This window comes from Tachysurus fulvidraco, chromosome 1 (genome assembly GCF_022655615.1).
Source record: "Tachysurus fulvidraco isolate hzauxx_2018 chromosome 1, HZAU_PFXX_2.0, whole genome shotgun sequence".
NCBI classification, from domain to species: domain Eukaryota; kingdom Metazoa; phylum Chordata; class Actinopteri; order Siluriformes; family Bagridae; genus Tachysurus; species Tachysurus fulvidraco.
The window spans coordinates 17,014,870-17,036,910 of record NC_062518.1 but is presented as its reverse complement, the minus strand read 5'-3'; the positions used below and the strand labels follow the sequence as shown (position 1 = coordinate 17,036,910).

General features: G+C 45.2%; 1 protein-coding gene across 4 annotated transcripts in view; it reads right to left on the bottom strand.

The window, feature by feature from the left end:
• sh3bp4a (SH3-domain binding protein 4a) overlaps nt 1-22,041 on the bottom strand; it is a 36,663-nt gene that overhangs the window by 3,395 nt on the left and 11,227 nt on the right. For 2 of the 4 annotated variants that reach the window (XM_027156901.2, XM_027156904.2), the window contains 2 exons: nt 15,619-15,868; nt 13,171-15,533 (listed from right to left, as the gene is read on the bottom strand). In XM_027156901.2, coding sequence (XP_027012702.1) covers nt 13,171-15,533; nt 15,619-15,739 — 2,484 coding nt within the window. In that variant the 5' untranslated portion in view covers nt 15,740-15,868. Of the gene's footprint in view, nt 1-13,170; nt 15,534-15,618; nt 15,869-20,888; nt 21,673-21,723; nt 21,861-22,041 lie in introns of those variants that run through there. The other 2 variants (XM_027156900.2, XM_047811511.1) reach the window with 2 other exon arrangements.

The following is a 22,041-nucleotide window of genomic DNA, read 5'->3' as shown; positions in this document are numbered from 1 at the left end:
CAGTGACCTGTAACACAGTGACCTGTAATGCAGTGACCTGTAACATAATGACTTGTAATGCAGTGACCTGTAACATAATGACCTGTAACATAATGACCTGTAACACAGTAACCTGTAACATAATGACCTGTAACACAGTGACCTGTAACATAATGACCTGTAACACAGTGACCTGTAACACAGTGACCTGTAACATAATGAGCTGTAACACAGTGACCTGTAACACAGTGACCTGTAACAAAATGACCTGTAACAGTGACCTGTAACATAATGACCTGTAACATAATGACCTGTAACACAGTGACCTGTAACACAGTGACCTGTAACAAAATGACCTGTAACATAATGACCTGTAACATAATGACCTGTAACACAGTGACCTATATTAATAGCTGCTCGTGGTTAATAGCTGGCTGTGTGATTAGAATAATCATCACCTATAAACCGCAGAGAAAAGTCCGAGGTGATTTCTCACAATAACACTCATCAGTTTTATGCAGGAAGAAACTATCAGTTCACATCAAATACAATTCCCTCGGTCTCTGACTGATTCTTCCCCTTCTACACACACACACACACACACACACACACACACACACACACACACACACACACACACACACACACACAGAGTTTAATTTGTTTTAATTCCCAGGATGAGCGATTGCTTTCTTCTCTGCCGGGCTAATGGCATGTTTGGGTCTGGGCCAGACGAGAGCGCTGCAGCTCTGAGACGACCGAGTGAAGCTTCGGCAGCAGCCTAGGGGTGAGCCGAGGGCCGGAGTTTGACGCAGTGGCACTAGGAGATGTGTGTTGGGTCAGATTATCCTTCACACCGTGGACACGTTTAATTACAGTCGAGCGCAAAAATGTCTTCGGTTTGTATTTTCTATCCCTGATATATTTCTTCTTTAATAGTGTTTGTGTTCAAAGGTGAGGTCTAGACTCTCAGTCTGGGAGCGTGAGCTACACACAGGTGATGGTAATAACGTCCGTGTGGAGCTCAGATACGAAGAAGCTACAGAAGTGACTCTGAAACACCAGAAACTTTCCCACTGATCTTAAAGAGAAGTTCTAGGTAACCTCAATCAATCAAGCAGCACATTTGTCTATATGTCACTGACTCTGCGCTTCATTGTGGAGGAAGTTCACTAGGTAACACAGTTTATGCTCCTCATATGAAGTCAGGTCCGTTTGGACGGCAGCGTAATGAAGGTCTATAATTCGGCTTTCTTTCGTTCTCTCCAGAGTCAGCTGTGTGATTTAGTGTAGTGGAAGAGCACAACATGAAGGCACTATAACTGAGATTAGTTATTATACATTACTGTAATACGGCTACTAAGTGCTGCAGTAATGAGGCTCTCTCAATGGGCTTTTTATACCTCGTTCTAGCACAAACTCCAGAACAGTAATTGCTTTCTCCGGCTTTGTACACAAAACGTTGTTTTTTTTTTTTTAATATATCAGAGATCATTTGGAAACTGTGGCTCAGCTCTGGTCACAAAGCGTCTTTTAAATGTCATTATTGTAAGTGTTCACGTTAGGACATCTGTCCTAGTCGAATTCTTTCGTTTCATAAACATTAACTGCAGGAACTTTCAAGGAACCTAAATCCCTGACTGCAATAAGATAACTAAAATCTATAAAAACACGATGTGAGCGTGTCACCGTGACTGAGCGTCCAACATATGTGGATGGTGTGAGGAGTCTTTTGTACAGTTCTAGAGGACAGTAAAGCAGGACTCACACTTAATCACACACAGTCTAACATGACATCAGTCTGACTTCCTGTTTCAGAAGGAAACCTCCAGGACCAGCTCACGGTTCAGAAGTTCATTTCTTTAAGAGCGAGTGATAAAAAAAAGAGGTACATAAATGAGGATGAGGGTGACAGGCTGCAGGACATGTCTGTCCTCTTACTGCGCAGATGCGTGTGAGAAGTTCCGAAAAGACGTGGAGGAGAAGCATATCTGCTGAGTGACACATGCATGGTGAGATACACCTCCACGTCCTCGTCTGCTGGAACTCCAGAAATAATCAGCAGTAACAGGACTGTACTGATGACAGGTACAGAATCTCATGCTACACTGAGGAATGTTTATAACGCACTAGAACACTGCGACCTTGTGAGCGTGAGCCAGAAAGTCCTTCTACTGTAAATAAGAACGTCTGAAACATCATGTTTTCACGGTTTAATAATAAAGTGAAGGGGCGCATGGTGGCTTAGTGGTTAGCACGTTCGTCTCACACCTCCAGGGTTGGGGGTTCAATTCCTGTCTCCACCTTGTGTGTGTGGAGTTTGCATGTTCTCCCCGTGCCTCGGGGGTTTCCTCCGGGTACTCCGGTTTCCTCCCCCGGTCCAAAGACATGCATGGTAGGTTGATTGGCATCTCTGGAACATTGTCCGTAGTGTGTGCGTGTGTGGGTGAATGAGACTGTGCATGTGCCCTTTGATGAGTTGGCACTCCTTCCAGGGTGTATCCTGCCTCGATGCCCGATGACGCCTGAGATAGGCAAAGGCTCCCCGTGACCCGAGAAGTTCGGATAAGCGGTAGAAAATGAACGAATGAATGAATGAATAATAATATCAGGGTTAGATTTCATTAATACTGGTCTGTAATAAACGTTGACTAATTAGAGCTGAGTGAAAGCAGCGTAGAGACACTAAATCATGCTGAAGTGACTCGCTGGTACGATTTGGCTCCACAGTCACGGATTTGTTCATCTGTGTAAGATGTGAAAGTGGTTGATGAATATTTGATGTAAAATACTGTTTAAACCTGCTGTGCTTAAGGAGACAGCCATGTTAACCGTCCTCATCAGAGTGAGGGATGAAATCTGTCAGGATCAAATTTCACCTTTAGCCAAAAGTTAAACATCTCCACCTTTACACAGGCAGTTAGCTGTGGTGTGTCTGGGGCCTGAACCATGAGGCTAACAGTGCAGGGGTAAATCAGGGTGTATCCAGGGGGCAGAATGCAGTGAAACGGATGAAACCAGACAGAAAAAAGCAAGAATTCATTCATTCATTCATTCATTCATTCATTCATTCATTCATTTTCTACCACTTATCCGAACTTCTCGGGTCACGGGGAACCTGTGCCTATCTCAGGCGTCATCGGGCATCGAGGCAGGATACACCCTGGACGGAGTGCCAACCCATCATAGGACACACACACACTCTCATTCACTCACACACTACGGACAATTTTCCAGAGATGCCAATCAACCTATCATGCATGTCTTTGGACCGGGGGAGGAAACCGGAGACGCCTGTAGGTGTGAGGCGAACATGCTAACCACTAAGCCACCGTGCCCCCCCTAGAAGGCAGGAATATTTTCCTCAAAATTCCACCAGCATGTGCAGAACACATTCTGACTGTTTGTTAGACATCTGAAATATTTCTTTAGTTTTTATTCACGCTTGGTTTATTAACACGGTGTGTTTGGTGAAAGAGTTTTCGATTCCTTTTCAGTGTGGTGCTGATGAAGGAACAGGTCATTAAACTGTGAAGATGTGAAAACTGTCAAGTCAAGAACTGCCTCATCCACTCCTTCCTTCCTTCCTTCCTTTCTCTACATCCTATTCTCCACCACGCTTCCTTCAGATCTCTGCTGGCATTCACACTGAACATCTCCTGACATGCCTCCTGAGCTGAACCCCACATGACTGTTCTGGAAGGGAATGACAGGAATTCTGTTCCTTAATGACAGGAATTCTGTTCCTTAATGTGGGATTAGTATGCAGGAGGCCAGGAGCAGGCTGGACCACCTGGGTGGTGCGTTAGTGCTCTTACAGAGCTGGAATGCTGAATCAGGAGCCTCACTAATGTGAGTATTAATAGTCCAACATCCACCTGGTCTGAGTCCAAGCTCCATAAAACTGCAGCTCCACTGCAGAAGGTCTGCACATTTATATTATACACAGTAAATACAGAGGAGTCGAATTCTGACGTCTGCTTTATGTGTGAACAACGTGTTCGTATCTCGTACATCGTGGAGCTGTGTTTTATTAATGCCCCCACTCTGCCATGCTGCTTGGGTTATTAATGTGTGGCTCTGGGTAGAAGATTAATGTTTGGCTCTTTGGTCTTTCAACACATAACCAGAATGTGATAGACTTTTCTATAAACCTCACACACTGAGTGTTTATTTTGTGTTGTTTTATTTTTAGTCACATATGCAAGGATTTACATAATAAATATTGCCTTTCATTTCCAACACCAGTGTGTGTGTGTGTGTGTGCGTGTGTATGTGTATGTGTGTGTATGTGTGTGTGCGTGCGTGTGTATGTGTGCGTGTGTGTGGGTGTATGTGTGTGTGTATGTGTGAGTGTGTGTGTCCATGTGTGTGTGTATGTGTGTGTGTGTGCGTATGTGTGTGTGCGTGCGTGCGTGTGTATGTGTGCGTGCGTGTGTGTGTGTGTGTGTGTGCGTGTATGTGTGTATGTGTGCGTGTGTATATATGTGCGCGTGCGTGCGTGTGTGTGTGTGTGTGTGTGTGTGTGTGTTGGATTAGTCCTTTGAAAGCATGATATGTGTAGACTAGGTTATCACACTTGTGACACTTCCCAGATATGTGTGTGTGTGTGTGTGTGTGTGTGTGTGTGTGTGTGTGTGTGTGTGTGAGACACTTCCCAGACATGTGTGTTGGTCACAGCGACATCACAGCGCTCTTTACTAACTGTGTGTTAAATCCAAACAGACTTCAATCTCTCAGGAAGTGTGTGTGCTAAAGGCCAAGCACAGAGACGCTCCTCAGCCCTGCGCGTCTATATTAGCAAGTGAAGGTGATCGTGAGCGTGCACTGACCTCCGTCTCCGTCCCACACAGACGCTAGGCAGCGGACAGAAAGCAATTCCGCTCTGTGCAGGACGTCCCCCAATCACTCAGCCCTCCATTACAGCCAGATGAATAGGAGGTGAGACGGAAGAAATGATGGACACGGGGCAAATGGGATTGCAGGGCTGTTTCATTCCTCAGCCAGTTTCCCCCTGACAGGCTGAATGATGGGGAGAATTGAGCCACGTGCTCCGGAGCTCAGAACGTGTTTATCTCCTCATACACCTCACACACCTCACACACGTCACACACATCATACACGTCACACACGTCACGCACGTCACGCACGTCACACACGTGGCTGCATTTTGCAGAGTGAAGACGAGAAAGAAAATATAGACAAACAGCACTAGCTGAGACACTCTTTGGTGAGACATACTAAGTGAGACAATCACACTGGGAGTGAGACAGACACTGGTAATGAGACACGCAGGGCGTGAGACACAAACACACTGGAGATGAGACACATGGGGGGTGAGACACATATTGGAGATGAAACACACGGGGGTGAGACATATTGGAGATGAGACACACAGAGGGTGAGACATATTGGAGATGAGACACAGGAAGTGAGACACATATTGGAGATGAGACACACAGGAAGTGAGACACGTATTGGAGATGAGACACACAGGGAATGAGACATATTGGAGATGAAACACAGAGGGTGAGACACAAACACACTGGAGATGAGACACACAGGGGGTGAGACACAAACACACTGGAGATGAGACACACAGGGGGTGAGACACAAACACACTGGAGATGAGACACACAGGGGGTGAGACATATTGGAGATGAGACACAGAAGGTGAGACACATATTAGAGATGAGACACAGAAGGTGAGACACATATTGGAGATGAGACACACAGATGGTGAGACACATATTGGAGATGAAACAGAGGGTGAGACACATATTGGAGATGAGACACAGAGAGGGTGAGACACATATTGGAGATGAGACACACAGGGAATGAGACATATTGGAGATGAGACACACAGGAGGTGAGACACATATTGGAGATGAGACACACAGGAGGTGAGACACATATTGGAGATGAGACACACAGGAGGTGAGACACATATCGGAGATGAGACACACAGGAAATGAGACATATTGGAGAAGAGACACACAGGAGGTGAGACACATATTGGAGATGAGACACACAGATGGTGAGACACATATTGGAGATGAGACACACAGAGGGTGAGACACATATTGGAGATGAGACACACAGATGGTGAGACACATATTGGAGATTAGACACACAGAGGGTGAGACACATATTGGAGATGAGACACACAGGAGGTGAGACACATATTGGAGATGAGACACACAGGGAATGAGACATATTGGAGATGAGACACACAGGAGGTGAGACACATATTGGAGATGAGACACACAGGAGGTGCGACACATATTGGAGATGAGACACACAGATGGTGAGACACATATTGGAGATGAGACACACAGAGGGTGAGACACATATTGGAGATTAGACACACAGAGGGTGAGACACATATTGGAGATGAGACACACAGGAGGTGAGACACATATTGGAGATGAGACACACAGGGAATGAGACATATTGGAGATGAGACACACAGGAGGTGAGACACATATTGGAGATGAGACACACAGGAGGTGCGACACATATTGGAGATGAGACACACAGATGGTGAGACACATATTGGAGATGAGACACACAGAGGGTGAGACACATATTGGAGATGAGACACACAGGGTCCAGCTGGTAAAAGCTGCATTGTCCCAAGTTGTGTGTTTTTGTTAAACCCACAAGACTAAAGGTTAATTGTGTTTTAGAGCTGTAGTGTTCTGTTTCTCGTCACACTGTTAACGAGTGTGTTGTTATCCCAAAGGTTCCCCAGGAAGGCAGCATTAGTGTAAAAGTGCCCCTGTGGTGAGTAAAAGCCGGTCATAATAAAATACCTCAGCTGAGCTTTCTATCTTCACCACACGTCTCTGTGCTTGAGTTAGCTAACACAATGTGACCTTACGGCAGTCCTGGCTAGCTCAGCTAGCTCGTTAGCTTGTTTATTGAGCAGTTAAAGTGCAGTCAGGTGACAGAGCAGAGACGTCGTTTATCCTGACTCCGATGTCAGATCAGCTTGCTCGCCTCCATATAAATGATTTGTGCTGTTTATTGCTCATGCTGACAGCTTTCCATTACAAAGACATCTGTGCATGTGTAAAATCAGCACCTGCGCTTCCTCCCACGTTGGCGTTCAGGTGGGGGCGTCATTTGCACTCGCTCACTCGCAGCGCCGAATGATACCTCGCCGTTTATCCGCCAGCTGTGAGACTCGATCTCTCATACAGAGGACTCGAGTGAAGGCTGAGCTTCACCTGCACCGCTCACATAAATTATACCTGACGCTTAAGAGCCTCCGCTTCGCCGGCGCGAGCCGCCGACATCAACATAAAACCACCCGGTGCTGTAGTGAGGGAAAGACAGATTACTGCATTGAAAAGCACATAACCCTGAAGTACAGCCTGGAACATTCTGGAGTTGGAACAAAGCTGTTATGTCATACTAAGGAAACACTGCACTATATTACACCTCTGACTTCTGAGAGAACGAAAGAAAGCCAAATTATAGACCTTCATTACGCTGCCGTCCAAACGGACCCGACTTCATCTGAGGAGCACAAACTGAGTTACCTACTGAACTTCCTCCACAATGAAGCGCAGAGCCAGTGACTTCGTCTTTTCCTGTCAGACACGAGCTCTAGAACGTGTACGGAGACATTAGAAAGGACATTAGAGTGTGGACACGTAACACGGGATTGGATTTTCACACTAATTCGTGCGTTATTTAATTGTGTGAGTAAAATGAGAGCACGAGAAGGTCAGTGAGATGTTCAGTTAGCTGACAAGCGAGCACCATCTCAGCTATAATAACGTCATAAGGTGTGTGTGTGTGCAGAGGACGGTGTGGGTCAGCACCGTCACCTCAGGCCAGGGGTCAAGCGTAACGGTGTGTATCTCCACGCTGACCACATCTGGGACACAGCCTGACCGTGTAAACCAACAGCGGAGGTGGTCAGATCTCAGTCGCAATAAAGGACACGTTTCCATCCACACCCAGGCTGTGAGACGAGCCTCCAACACACAGGAGACACCACATGGAGACACATTGCTGGAACATTCTCTCACACCTTAATAAAATAGTGGCATTCAAACCCAAAAAGGGCCATTTCAGCATCTAAACACTCGTTAGTCTGTTGGTCTTTGTGCAGAAGTGCACTAAGATAGCTCTGATGTTCAGAATGCAGATAGAGTGCAGCAGTGGGAGTAATCGCGGGGGGGCATTTTCATCTGCCAGAGTGGTTTCCTAGAGGAGATGGACATTAAAGGAGGGCAGGGGGTACAGAGTTGTGGTTAATTGTCAGGCCAGGATACTGTGATGGAGACCACACACACAATTACTCAGATGTTTCCTCTGCACTGCTCATACACAGACGAGTCGTAATACACACAAACAACAACAAAAGAAAGCGCACACACACCTCTGCACACCACACGGCAGTCCTGTGAACCCTGCTGACCTGCTGCTGAGAGCTCGGGAATGGGTTTATTTCAACAATACAGCCTGTAATGATCTTTCAGATTGGAGGCACTTGCTGTCCCAGGGATCATAAAGCAGTCCTTCCAGACTTCCAGGCTCCTGGTGTTCCTGTTGTTTCAGGTCAATTTGAGCTCTTAATTTGAGCGTTAATCCTCAGTGCCGCACAGAACCCACCTTCATATTAAGTGTTCAATTCCCATCCCAAGATCCCATCATCTGTGTACCTCCTCTTCCTCACAGCTCTCCGTCAGTCATAACGTGAGTGTGTGTACAGTGTTTAGGCCTGTAAGTGCCCCTTTACCCCCGAGGCAGTTTGAGTGCAGGTTCGGAGCCTAATTTAGAACCAGTTCTTTCTTTTTCGACAGCCAAAGCACCGGCTCTGAACCAGGAAAAGTGGTTCTTAAGTAGCACCAAAACGTCGCTGGTCTAGACTTAAGAACCGCTTGTGGGCGGGGCTGTGGGCGGGGCTACTGTTAGCATTTTGATAATGTACCTTAAGTATACTAATGTTTAATACACTTTTACTTTACCGTGATATGATCAGTTATCAACACACATGATAGTAGGTAGCTACATGCTAAGGCTAACTTTTTTCTGTGTTAATGATAAAATAACGTTAAGTTCTCGATCACAACCTCAGTTTATACAGATTACATGGAGCCGCACGTACACGTCGGATTCGCCGCGTTTGGGGAAGGTTCTCCAGTGGAACTAACTTTGAACCAGCACCAGCACTAACTCTGAATCAGCACCTGGGTCTTTTTGGTGGAAAAAGGGGTAAAAGATTTCTTTGTGCAATGTTCCTGCTTTTCTGTCTGCACAGCAGCTTCTTCGCCTCACGCTGCAGCTGACTCAACAGACGTAGTGGTGAAGCTGAGCGATGTCATCTGTACACGCTGACGTGCTGCTGTTACTCGCTCACCAGAAACGTATAAAACAGCTTCTCATGAGCTGCAGCCAACTCATTTCACTGAGTGTGTAAATTGTCTCCGCAGTGCTGCAGTTTCTCATTCTGATGCCATTTCCACGCCACACTTGTGCAGAGAACAGGATCATAGTCTTTTCTCAGGAAGAATATTTACATCTACCTTCTGAACGCCTCATCGAGCGTGTCATCGCAGAGGAACCGAGCCTTACTATCTCCTGGTGTACTGTGTACAGAACATTCTGTAGCCCTGCTCTTGCTGACCTTGTATAAAATAAACATAAAGCTCTCTAATTTCATACTTCTTATTTCATTCAGATGTTCTCTGTGACCTTCAACTGAGCGAAACCTGTGATTAAACCTGCAGAGGAATAAACACACCACCCATGAGCTGTGACTGGATTGTATAAATGTGCTCCGGTGTTTCCGTAAGGGAAAATAAATCAGACGTTCAACGATCCTTCATGAGCAACACTGAAGCTCCTCAACATCGGGACTGGGAGATAAAACCTTCTACAGATTAAAGGTGGGGTCTCCGATATTTGAGAAATGCTTCTGAAAACTGCGTCGGGCCACCAAACAAAACAAACATCAAAACAAATGTGTAGCCAGTGAGCAGAAAGGGGCGTGTCTTGTCAGTATGGATGGAGAGAGTGTTCAGTGTGCATGTGTACATGTGCGCATATTCACAGGTTGGAGCTTCCCGAGTCAATAACTCCTGAGCTAAACGCTGTTACTACACAAAATGCGGTTGTAGCTGCCTCTCTACATTACTACGATAGAAAAGAGGTGTTATTTGTGTAGTAACAGAGTTTAGCTCAGGAGTTATTGACTCGGGAAACTCCAACCTGTGAATATGTGGCCAACTTCCTGCTCCTTCAGTTCTCTCAGACCCCACCTTTAATCTAAACAACAATATGATTTCTCAAACAACGGAGACCCCACCTTTAAACTAAACAACAATATGATTTCTCAAACAACGGAGACGCCACCTTTAACCTAAACAACAATATGATTTCTCAAACAACGGAGACCCCACCTTTAAACTAAACAACAATATCATTTCTCAAACAACGCAGACCCCACCTTTAAACTAACCAACAATGTGATGTTCTTGAAGATCAGCCAACCAGAGTGTCTTCTGTGATCGATAACAGTCAATAATGTGAAGGTGTGTGTTACAAAATTGTCTGTTGTGGACAGACAGATGTATCCACATCTGTATAACATCTGGTTAAAGGGCATCGGACCTTTGTGGATAATCACCGCTGCCGTGTAAGCATAATCCAAGGATGAGCAGATGAAAATTAATTAGACGATTAAACTAAGCCAGTGAAAATAAACCGTCTAAATATGCACCAGATCACGATCTCCACGTGGACTAGTGAGCACCATCCCAACATCTAAACACACACAATCACACCAAACCTGATGGAATAGACCAAAACAACCACCTCACATGAACCTGGGCACAATCTGGAAATGGGTTTATGTACAAACCTACAGAGTGCATCACTAGTTCCAGGTCATCAGGTGAAGAGATAAAGCATGTTGGATCTCCATAATCTCCTGGCACAAAGACTGCCCACGTTATTAGAGAACAAGCACACGGACAAGCTGATAATGACGCCATCGCCGCAGGGCACGGACACGTGTGGCATTCAGAGGATATGAGCTGAAATTTAACCTCGATTTAGTCCTGAAAACATTAGCACAGGAAGGTGTGAGAGGAAGAATGATGGCTTTGTGTGGTCATGATGAAGGCGATCACACAGCAGGCTGTGGGTGATGAAGCTCCTCTCACTCGCACCACTATCACATAACTCCTCCCACACTGATGAATTATTGATGATGTGTTGTCTCACAGGACCGTGTCTCTGCTCACATGGGGCTCAACCTGGCAGTGCCATCTACTTTTATAACAGTTAAAGGCTGTCTCCCTATCACTCACACACACATACACACACACACACACACACACACACACACACACACACAGACATACACACACACGCACACACTCTCACACACACTCTCACACACACTCTCACACACACTCTTACTCTCACTCTTACTCTCACTCTTACTCTCACTCTTACTCTCACACACACACACACACACACTAACACACTCTCATTCTCACACACACACACACACACACACACTCTTAATCTCACACACACACACTCTCATTCTCTCTCACACACACACACAATCTTATGTACAAACACACACACACACACACACACTCTCTCTCACATACACACACACACACTCACACACTCTCACACACACACACACACACACAAAGGCAGTGAGAGTGTCTTAGTCAGTGTTAAATGAAAAGAAAGGTTTACAGCACCACTGGGGTTAATTATGTGATATTGGGCACAGAGATTTCTGCACTAGACAGCAGATCAAAGACACACATACACACTAACTGTGCTTTTATTGTGTTTGGGTTTATAGCTATAGACCTGCACAACCTGAAAAGTCTTTTCTACAAACCTGGTGGTAGCTTTGTGATCCAGCTCAAAGGAGAAAGTGTCACAAAAACCTTTTACTAACTCTTACTGACGGAGACGCCACAACAGGGTCAAGAAGGAACCGGATATTTGTTGATGTCTGAAGCGGCACGATTCCATTACAACACCTCTGAAAAAGCGCCTGTCGGATTACTGTGATTGGAAAATGTCGGAATCGCCATCGGCTGGGCGGGGGGGAGAGACGGACACAACACGGAGCCAAAAACATGCCAACAAACCATAAGCTGCTAGTGTAGCTCGAGGCCTGTCTCCTGGGGGTGAAGCACACACTTCTAGATAGAAATTTCTTGGATGATCTCCAAGTGAATTATTAATCATTAGTAATATTATATGGGTGTAATGAAGACTGGAGCTGTTTGATTTCAGGGTCGCATTAATGAACTAAAAATCTCCATATCACATCGTACCAGCTGGAAGCGTTCCCTGTCAGCAGCTCTGAAAATCAAATCACTGCCTTTCACTTCATACCGCAAATTAAAAGCGTCCGGAGAGAACGTAACGTCGGAGCTCAGGCACTTGGGCACTCGGGCAGGCAGCAAATCTTGTGCTGGTGCACTAGAGCAAACCCAGAAATACTTTTTCAGCTGATTCTGCACTTTCTTTATCTTGGCCGTGGCTGGGAAATTGTACACCATCACGGTCTGCTCGGAGGTCCTGAACAACTTCTCTCTCTCTTCTGAGCATTTGGCCTCTTCATCTCCATCGACATGCTTTATAAAACAATCCCGTAAACAAATCCTTAACATTCTCTTCCCTTGTTGTACTCAGTACAGCTCAAAGTGGTCTACGGGTGGCTTTGTTTAGCTGGCGGAACTTCTGTTGCTATGATTAGTTTTTTTCTTTTCTGCAGATTAAAAAAAAACAGCAGCGCTAGCACACCGCTAGCCCCATATGTGCAGAGCCCACTGACAGCGCCAACCTGTGCCAGGCTGATTAAAGCTTTTCCTTTAAGGACTGAGCCAGCAAATCAAAAACGTTGCTGCTGCATTCACAGGTTTCCCACAGCTGTGCGAGATAAGGACAACGGACCAGAGCGACACTCTTATTAGAATTAGCCTGCTAGCCATTAGCTCTAATCAGTGAAAGGCAGATAAGGGATTTTAAATAAGCTGGGTTTAAATCCAGACCTAAGCAGCCTTGCATCAGAGACATGCCACTTCATTTGTATGACGTAAAGCTTGCACACGGTTAGTATAATCGATAGTAATCAGATTCTACCGCATGCCGCCCACCCCTACAGGCAGATATTATACTTTTAGAACTTACCATCATGAGTTCCTTCTGAAAAGATTTCTTCTCCTTCATGTCCATGTTGTTGCAGTCCTCTTTGAGTTTCTCCAGCACAGAAGCCACTCTCTCAGGTTCACTATCCAAATCTGCCCTGCAGAAGTAAGTCAGGGGCAGATTACCGTAACCTAGGGCATCTGCGAATGCCCTCCAGTTTCCCAAGTTCTCCATAAGCACAGTCCTCACAGAGGCATAAATGTAGGTAAGAAACTTGCAGGGCTTGAGAATCTGTTCCAAGAGCGCTGAGGTTGTGAGGTCTGGCCCACAGAAATATATGGGCTTTACTTTCCCTAAGACAAGCACATTTTTCACATGTACAAGTCCAGTCTTTCCCTGATAGTAACCAATATACCACTCTTTGGTCCAGAGTTGTCCTTTTAATTTGATCTTCTCCTCGCTTAGCAAGGCGATGATGTCACCCTTCTTATATTCCAGCAAATACTGGTTCTTTGTTTGCCTGATCACGGTCTTGATCACTTTACCGAATTTTAAGTTGGTGATGCAGCGGTCTTGAAACTGTGGGTATTTAGTGGTGATGGCCAAAGGGGACAACAGAATTTTCCCTACTTCCTTCTTCTTCAGGAATCTCCGCTGGCCGTTAGCTCTGATTCCTGTTTTAGGAGGCGGCTGCGGCGTCTGGACACAGAATTGAGCAAGGATGCCATCCTGATCGTCCTTCACCTGAACCCGTAAGGTGAAGTCCGACAGCTCTTGCGCATTTCGAGACGTGATGACGTATATGAGCCGACTGACCTTGCCGAGTTTTACCTGAAAGCCCCGGACCACCCTGGCCTGATCATTCATTTTTACCTCGTAGTTGCACATATTTGAGTACATGCCTATTTCAAGGTCTTGAGGCCTGTTGAGGACAAACTGGTGCTTACCCCACAGCTGGAGTGCAACGGGAGGCGCGGACTGAGCTTGTTTCCCGACTTCAGACACGAGCAGCATCTTCGGAGCACAATCATGCCCAAAAACCGCAACCACGGTCTTAAAGGACGGATGGATGTGCTTGGGTCCATACAGGCCCAATGTAATTTTCTTTACTACTTGATCCCAAACTGTTAAATTAAAGGAGATGTTTTGGGACTGGACCACAACTGCGACATACATACAAGGTTCCAGGCTGTCCAGCTGAACCTGAACCGTGTCGCCGTATATGTAAGCCTGAGGAATCGGGATGTATGGGCCGTCTTTACTGTCACTCCTCACGCATACCACCTTTGTCATTTGTCTGCTCTCTTTCTTTACTTCTACAGATACTTTCATCTCCAAGGTTATGAACGACTTTATCTCCATGTTACTGAGTTTGATCTCGACTACAGGACTGACTGTAGTACACCTGTCATTGTTTAGTTCCAGTGGGGGATCCAGTAATGCCTTCATGGAGATTTGCTGGGTGTCTCCAGCTGCAACGTGACCCTCGGGAACATGGATACTGATGCTAGTGTCCGGCAGTTGAACTGCCCCACCACAACTGTCCAGCTTACAAACAATATTAGTCTCAATTGGTTGTGTTTGGCCCCACCCTGGGTTCTGTCCCAAGGAATCAAGGTCATGACACGAGCGTGCCAACTTCCTATGGTTTAACCAAGCTGTTCTGAAGTCCTCTCTGCTCTTAAACTGCTCTGGAGAAGGTGCTTTAAGACCGCTATAGAACTCGGACGGTTGCAACGGAGGAGTCGATTGAGACTGTAGGACTGACAACTCTGACAAACTGTAAGATCTTTTACTTCGGAAAAACGGGTTGTCCTTGTGGAACACTTGCAAGGTTTCCACGTTAGGGCTAGTGGGGGTGCCATCAAAAATGCTGCTACCATATCCGTTACTGGTGCCGTTGCTGCTGGCCGTAGAGACAGGAGCGGACGGAGTCAGAGATTCAAACAGAAGCAAGTCGATGCTGTTGTGTTGGTTGGTGTTGTGGGTTTGTAGCTGGTTCTGCACCGTCCCGCTGAGAAACGGATTTGTTATAAACGGGTTGTTTTTGCTGTTGCAAGGTTGATTGAACTTCACTGACATTCCAGTCCACTCTCCCAACAAGTCTAACTCCTTCACGCCTTCGTCCGAAGAGTCTCCCAGGTTGTCAATCATTCCACTGTCACTGAGACAAGAGTCTCGATAGCCAACAGGTTGGACATATGAAGAGGGAATGTATCCCATCTCTGTGTTGTTGTGAGCATACCACCAGTCTCCTCCGGATGCATCCAACACGTACAGGCGATCTCCTTTGGAGAACTTTAACGTGGTGAAGTTGTTAGGGCAGTAGTCCTTGATGGCAACTACTTCCTGTGCGGTCCCAAAAGATGCAGTGGTGTCCAAACGCAATGCGCTGGGGGAAGGAACTAGAACAGGAGATGAAATAAAAAAAATGAGTACAACTTTATATACCTTATATTAAATATGTCATTTCATGAGGTTTGAACTGACCTTTGACCTCTGTAAGACTGGCCTCTGACACGTCCTCGTTGAGGTCAATCAGTGTGCCTTCTGACTTGCATCGTGGGAGAACATTGTTGTTGTTGGTCACACGAATGCGATGGGCAGCCATGGTTCACTAGTATTGCTCTGTGTTGCTCACACTTCCATTGCCCCAGACATAAGCTTCAGTCATTGGCAGCTGGATATATTAAGCTGCACAAACCCGAAGTCCAACACAGGTCTTTCGGCGCTTGCACCCCTGGAGACGAGACACAATGAGGACAGACTGTCATTAAAGGCAGGGTCTCCGATTTTTTGAGAAATGCTTCAGAAAACTGAGTCGGACCGAATAATAAACAGAAATCAAAACAAATACAAAACTAACATATAGCCAATGAGCAGAAAGGGGCGGGGCTTGTCAATATGGGTGGAGAGAGTGTTCAGTGCGCATGTGTCACATCAGCAGAAAGCGGTTTTAACATTGCCATGGAGGATAAAAACATAGAAAGAAAGAGAAGAAAGGCTTACGATAAGGCAAGAAGTAGGACGTGTTAATATAGGATCAGCTTTCCAGCGCTGGAGAGAACTGAAGGAGCAGGAAGTTGGCCACATATTCACAGGTTGGAGTTTCCCGAGTCAATAACTCCTGAGCTAAACGCTGTTACTACACAAATAACACCTCTTTTTTATCGTAGTAATGTAGAGAGGCAGCTACAACCGTGTTTTGTGTAGTAACAGCGTTTAGCTCAGGAGTTATTGACTCAGGAAACTCCGACCTGTGAGTATGTGGCCGACTTTACTTAAGACGCCGAGGCGCTTTTTTCCTTCTCGATAGGTGAGTAACGTTGGTTTTGCTTTGTTACACAGAACTAATATATGCCTTTGTCCTTTACATGATTATGCTTGTGTGTCATTTTTGCTTGTTTGTTTATCTACAATCGTATTGTTCTTCCCTTCAGCTATGATAAAGACACATTTCTTTCTGTTAGTCGCCTGGGTTACGTATGTATGTGTGGGCGGAGCTATCGATACAGGGGTGGGACGTGTTTGGGTTAGGGGCGTGTTTGTTTTGGTGATTTTATATGTCAACATTGGCTTTCAAACAACGGAGACCGCACCTTTAAGATGAGAAGAACACTTAGCAGTTTTTCTTTAAAGACAACCTGGAACAACATAACAGAATGAGCAATATAACAGCGCTACCGGATGTAAGTGAGACCAATTAATTGGTTTCATTTGCAGTGCATCTCAGGAAGAAACAGAAAGCCCATAGACTCTCCATCATTCAGCCCTGAACCCGTACATCATCATTAAAAAGTACTATGGATGATAAAGTTGTTTATCTCAATCACACTCAAAGGCATTGTGTTGCACTGGAACATTTGTCTCCTACTTTACATGTTAATGAGGAAACCATGGGGCAAAATTAGCTGTTAGATCTTAATAACAAATGTGGGTGCTGCTTTCTATAAACGTCCAAAGAAACTTGGGTTTTCAATTAAATTCACAAGGTCGCAAACGCCCGGTAAGTGCATGTGTCTCTAAAACGTTTGCTGATGGAGCAACACGTTTAATTTCGGGGAAATCTTTTATTATCCATTATATGAAAAGTGTCAGGAATCTAAAATAGTGCTATCTTTATTGGCATTTAACAGACATTTTGGATCAGAACGTCGATGTTGTCCCGACCCAACATATTAGTGAGTTCGCTGCAGGTTCTGAGCATCATCAGGCTTGTCACGATTTACAAGCTTTTAGCGTAAGCTGCTGTTTGGCTCGGGGAGGAACAGCTTGCGGCTTTCCTGCATGATTGCTTCAACCTCTGGCTGAGAGGATCAGCGTTATTAATCTGGCACTGACGTGACAGACATGCAGAACACTAATGCAATGTAAGACAGGCTATAATTAGCCAGACTTAATCAGCTGCCTTCTCATCCAAGGTCACTACAGTGCCATAGGTCCGTTAGGTGGCAGGAACCTGACTGAGACCAAGATGAATGTGAATATTATGAAGCATTTTGTCCTAAACATTATACCTTTAAAACTGCTTGATGGTGTGATGAAGGTGGAGATGCTGTTTTCACTGGTTCTTGTATACACTTGTTCCCTCACAGGCATCTATTTTTATTCTGTCTCTTTTTAAGTTATAGAGACTTGACGGTATCGACCTTTTGTTATGTGGGCATGTGGTAGTCTAGTGGTTAGGGTTGAAGGTTGTGAGTTCGATCACAGGTCCACCAGGCTGCCACTGTTGGGCCCCTGAGCAAGGCCCCTAACCCTCAATTGCATCACTCTGGATAAGTGAGTTTGCTAAATGCTGGAAATGTAAATCTGCAAAGTTATTACAGCCCTGACGCTAAAGACTCCTTACAGAACACATCAGCAAATCAAATCATCCACCATTCATTCATTCATGCATTCCCTACCGCTTATCTGAACTTCTCGGGTCACGGGGAGCCTGTGCCTATCTCAGGCGTCATCGGGCATCGAGGCAGGATACACCCTGGGCGGAGTGCCAACCCATCACAGGGCACACACACACTCTCATTCACTCACACACTCACACACCATGGACAATCTTCCAGAGATGCCAATCAACCTACCATGCATGTCTTTGGACCGGGGGAGGAAACCGGAGTACCCGGAGGAAACCCCCGAGGCACGGGGAGAACATGCAAACTCCACACACACAAGGCGGAGGTGGGAATCGAACCCCCAACCCTGGAGGTGTGAGGTGGACGTGCTAACCACTAAGCCACCATTCCCCCAATCCTCCACCATTTGTCCTTTTTCCCCTTTTGTCTTGCCTTCTGTTTCTCAGGAGCCGAGCATCCTCCTGTTCATCGGACTGAGAAACTTCTCGGCTTTAATCACTACCTGAATACCCGACAGACAGAATGTTATGTACCCGAATATCACGTCTACATTTAAATAAAAGATTTACTTAGATGGAAGATCCTTGAAGAAAAAACCTTTCATCTTTTTTTGTGCTCAAGATTAGCGAGTGCATCAAAGAAAGTGCCTCCTTCACAGTCATGTTTTTTTTAAAGCTTTCTCCAAAACTTGAGCAGAAGAAAACTCAGGTATAGCTTCAGAGTGTGCAGGACCATCAAATGGACGTGAAGTAGGTCAGAACAAGCATACGCGTCTTTTAGAGATTGCCTCCAGTGGGGCAAAAAGCACTCTTCTGTCTTCATGTGTGATTCATAATTCTGACATTGAGGAGCTGTAGGTTTCGTGCTGAAGAGAAACTTGGCTTTATTAACACAGGAGAAGTTTGGTGTGTTCCTGTATTGTGATGTGCGGTTGTTGTGCTTATTGTTGATGTTCCAGCGCTAATGCTAACGCAGACTGCTCACACTGACTGCGGCTGTGCAGGCTGGATCTTTCATTAGCACTAGGAACGGAAATCGTGATGAAGTGAATCGAGTTAAAGAGCTGCTGCAGTTGCAGATCGATGCAGTTATAACTGACTGTTGTGTTTTTGTACTAACAAAGATGTTTAAATTGTTTGCATCCATAAAATCCAGTCAGTTTTAGCAACAAGAAAAAAAATCCAAGCTCGGTTTGTAACAGAAACGTGAAACAGATGCAGGTTCTAACAGCCAAGTTAAAGAAACAGGAGGAAATGCGGAACAGCGGGATGTTTACACAGAACAGGTGAACACAGTGGGATAAGAAACCAAGCACTGCCAAGGACTGGGACACTAAGATGGAATCATGACAATGGACCAGGGCTGGACGATATGGCTGAAAACTGTATCACGATATCAGTGCTTCATATCGGTCGATATCGATCATTATTGTTATTGCACTCCCTACGTTGCTAGGTTACCAGAGAGCTTCATTATCTCTATTTTCTTCCGGCGAAGAACAAAAAACATCCAACGTTTTACCGAACACGTTTTTATTGATATCGATCACGTGTCTATCGCGATACATATCGTTATCGTTTTATCACCCAGCCCTACTATGAAGTCGATTTTAAAATCTTAAAATTATTAATTATTAAAATAAAATTAAATTATTAAAATAAAATAAAATTCAGATGCTTTTAATTAATTGGTCAAAATCTTTGGACACGACTCCTAACCATCTGAACGTTAATATTGGTACATTTTATCAGACGACATATATATCAATTAAAAGCTAAAAACAAATGGAAGTTACCCAGGTGCACACGGTGTGGATGGAGAAGAAGGAGAGGCTCACAGGAATGTCTGGGGCATCTGGGGATAACAGTGTATACTGTAATAGCTAAACCCAGTAGCTGCTTATCACTTATATATCACTATATGAACTTAAAGGTGCGGTGCACGATGTTTGAAAGCCAATGTTGACATTTGAAATCACTAAAACAAACACGTCCCTATCCCAAATGGGTGCCACCCCTGTTTTGATAGCTCCGCCTACACATACATACGTAACCCAGGCAACTATTATGGCGGAACCTGCTGGGGCAGCTGACTGAGGGGATAGAACACCTAGAACCCAAGGGAGAGGTAACAGCAGGTCTCCGCCACATATTGACAAGACACGCCCCTTTATGCTCATTGGCTACACGTTTGTTTTGTTTGTCGGCCCGACTCAGTTTCTCACACATCGCGCACCGCACCTTTAACACAATATCAGTCTCGCTCTAACCAGAGGTCTGATTTATGTGTTTACTACCTACACAAAGGTCCTTTATGTTTCTTCCTAATGTCCCTGTACACATTTAATGATGGTGAGGGTTTCTCCATGTCAGGAGAAGATGAAACCCCTCTGAGAAGAGTTCCACTGCTGTGGGAAATAAACACGAGTAGGAAGTAAAGTCAGTGTGAACTGAAGAATCGCTAGACCACACACACACACTGAAGGAGTTTCATAATATCCTCTTGTCATTGAAAAGAACAAGAGTTGATACAAAATCATGACATGAAACAATTCACTTCAGCTTGACAATAAAGTCATCGTACCCCAGAGTCCGGTCCTCCAGCATTTTAATTACCCCATGTGTCAGGGACGGAGCATTAGTATTCTCAGTCTTAAACACGTAACCTGAAGAAATCCTCCAGAATTCATTATTACTGCTATCAGAACCAGACAAACGGGCACTTCTTCTTCAGCAGAGACCTTCAGCTCCACAAACAGGGCTGATACCCAACACCTGCAGCTGCACCAGCAGACTCTTTAACTCCAGAAGCTTTAATGCTAATGTGAGGATTAAACACTGGGGTAGATAACCACCTCCTGCCTACTGACACGCGTTATGACACTATTAGAGGTTATTACTGTACATTGTAAGTGTAGAATAAAGATGCATGAAGAACTGCTCTGTGAATCGCAGAAGGCCTGAAGTTCTCCAGAGTTTCTTGCCCTTAATTTCTCTCATGGGGACTTGATGGAAACATCTACAGCTGTGTTCCAGTCTGCTGAAGAGGAAGGCAGTATTTTCTGTCCTTGTTTAAATTCCTCCGGTTCGTGGATTGTAGATGTGCTTTGTCACATGGAGTAAATATACAAAATTGTCTTGATTAGTTGTAGTGTCTGAGCTGTGAGTGTATACAGCTGTGTCTTCTGCCCCGTACTGCCCTCAACTACAGCACTTTATAGAGGTGAGGCTCAGACGGAGAGGGAATAAACCCGAGCTCATTTCTCTGCAGCAGCAGCAGCAGCCGTGTTCTTCGCAGCGATACGCTTTGATCTGCCACCATATGAACACTAATCTAAGTGAAATGTCAGATTTGTTTTGTAAAAAAAAATGTTAAGCTAAGAGCTACTTCATTTCATTACTCTGTGTGGACATTCAGACTGTCACTGTGTGGACATTCAGACTGTCACTGTGTGGACATTCAGACTGTCACTGTGTGGACATTCAGACTGTCTCTGTGTGGACATTCAGACTGTCTCTGTGTGGACATTCAGACTGTCACTGTGTGGACATTCAGACTGTCACTGTGTGGACATTCAGACTGTCACTGTGTGGACATTCAGACTGTCTCTGTGTGGACATTCAGACTGTCTCTGTGTGGACATTCAGACTGTCTCTGTGTGGACATTCAGACTGTCTCTGTGTGGACATTCTGACTGTTCTGTGTGGACGTCTCTGCTGTGATCCGTATCATGTCCCACCTCAGAACTCGTACAGGTCCAGACGGTGATTTCACACCGGTCAGTTATCACTCAGCGGCAACACAAAGCTCATCATCAACAAAGTTCAGCTCATCACAGGTGGCTCGCTGCTTAAGGATACAGACTGCTGAGCATGTCTGAAAAACACACACACACACACATACACACACACACACACACACATACACACACACACACACACACACATACACATACACACACACACAGTAGTATCTGATTTAATGGCAGCTTAATCCAATCTGTTTACAAATTAACTGTGCTGTACTGATCTTTCTCTCTCCTTCCTTCTCTCTCTCT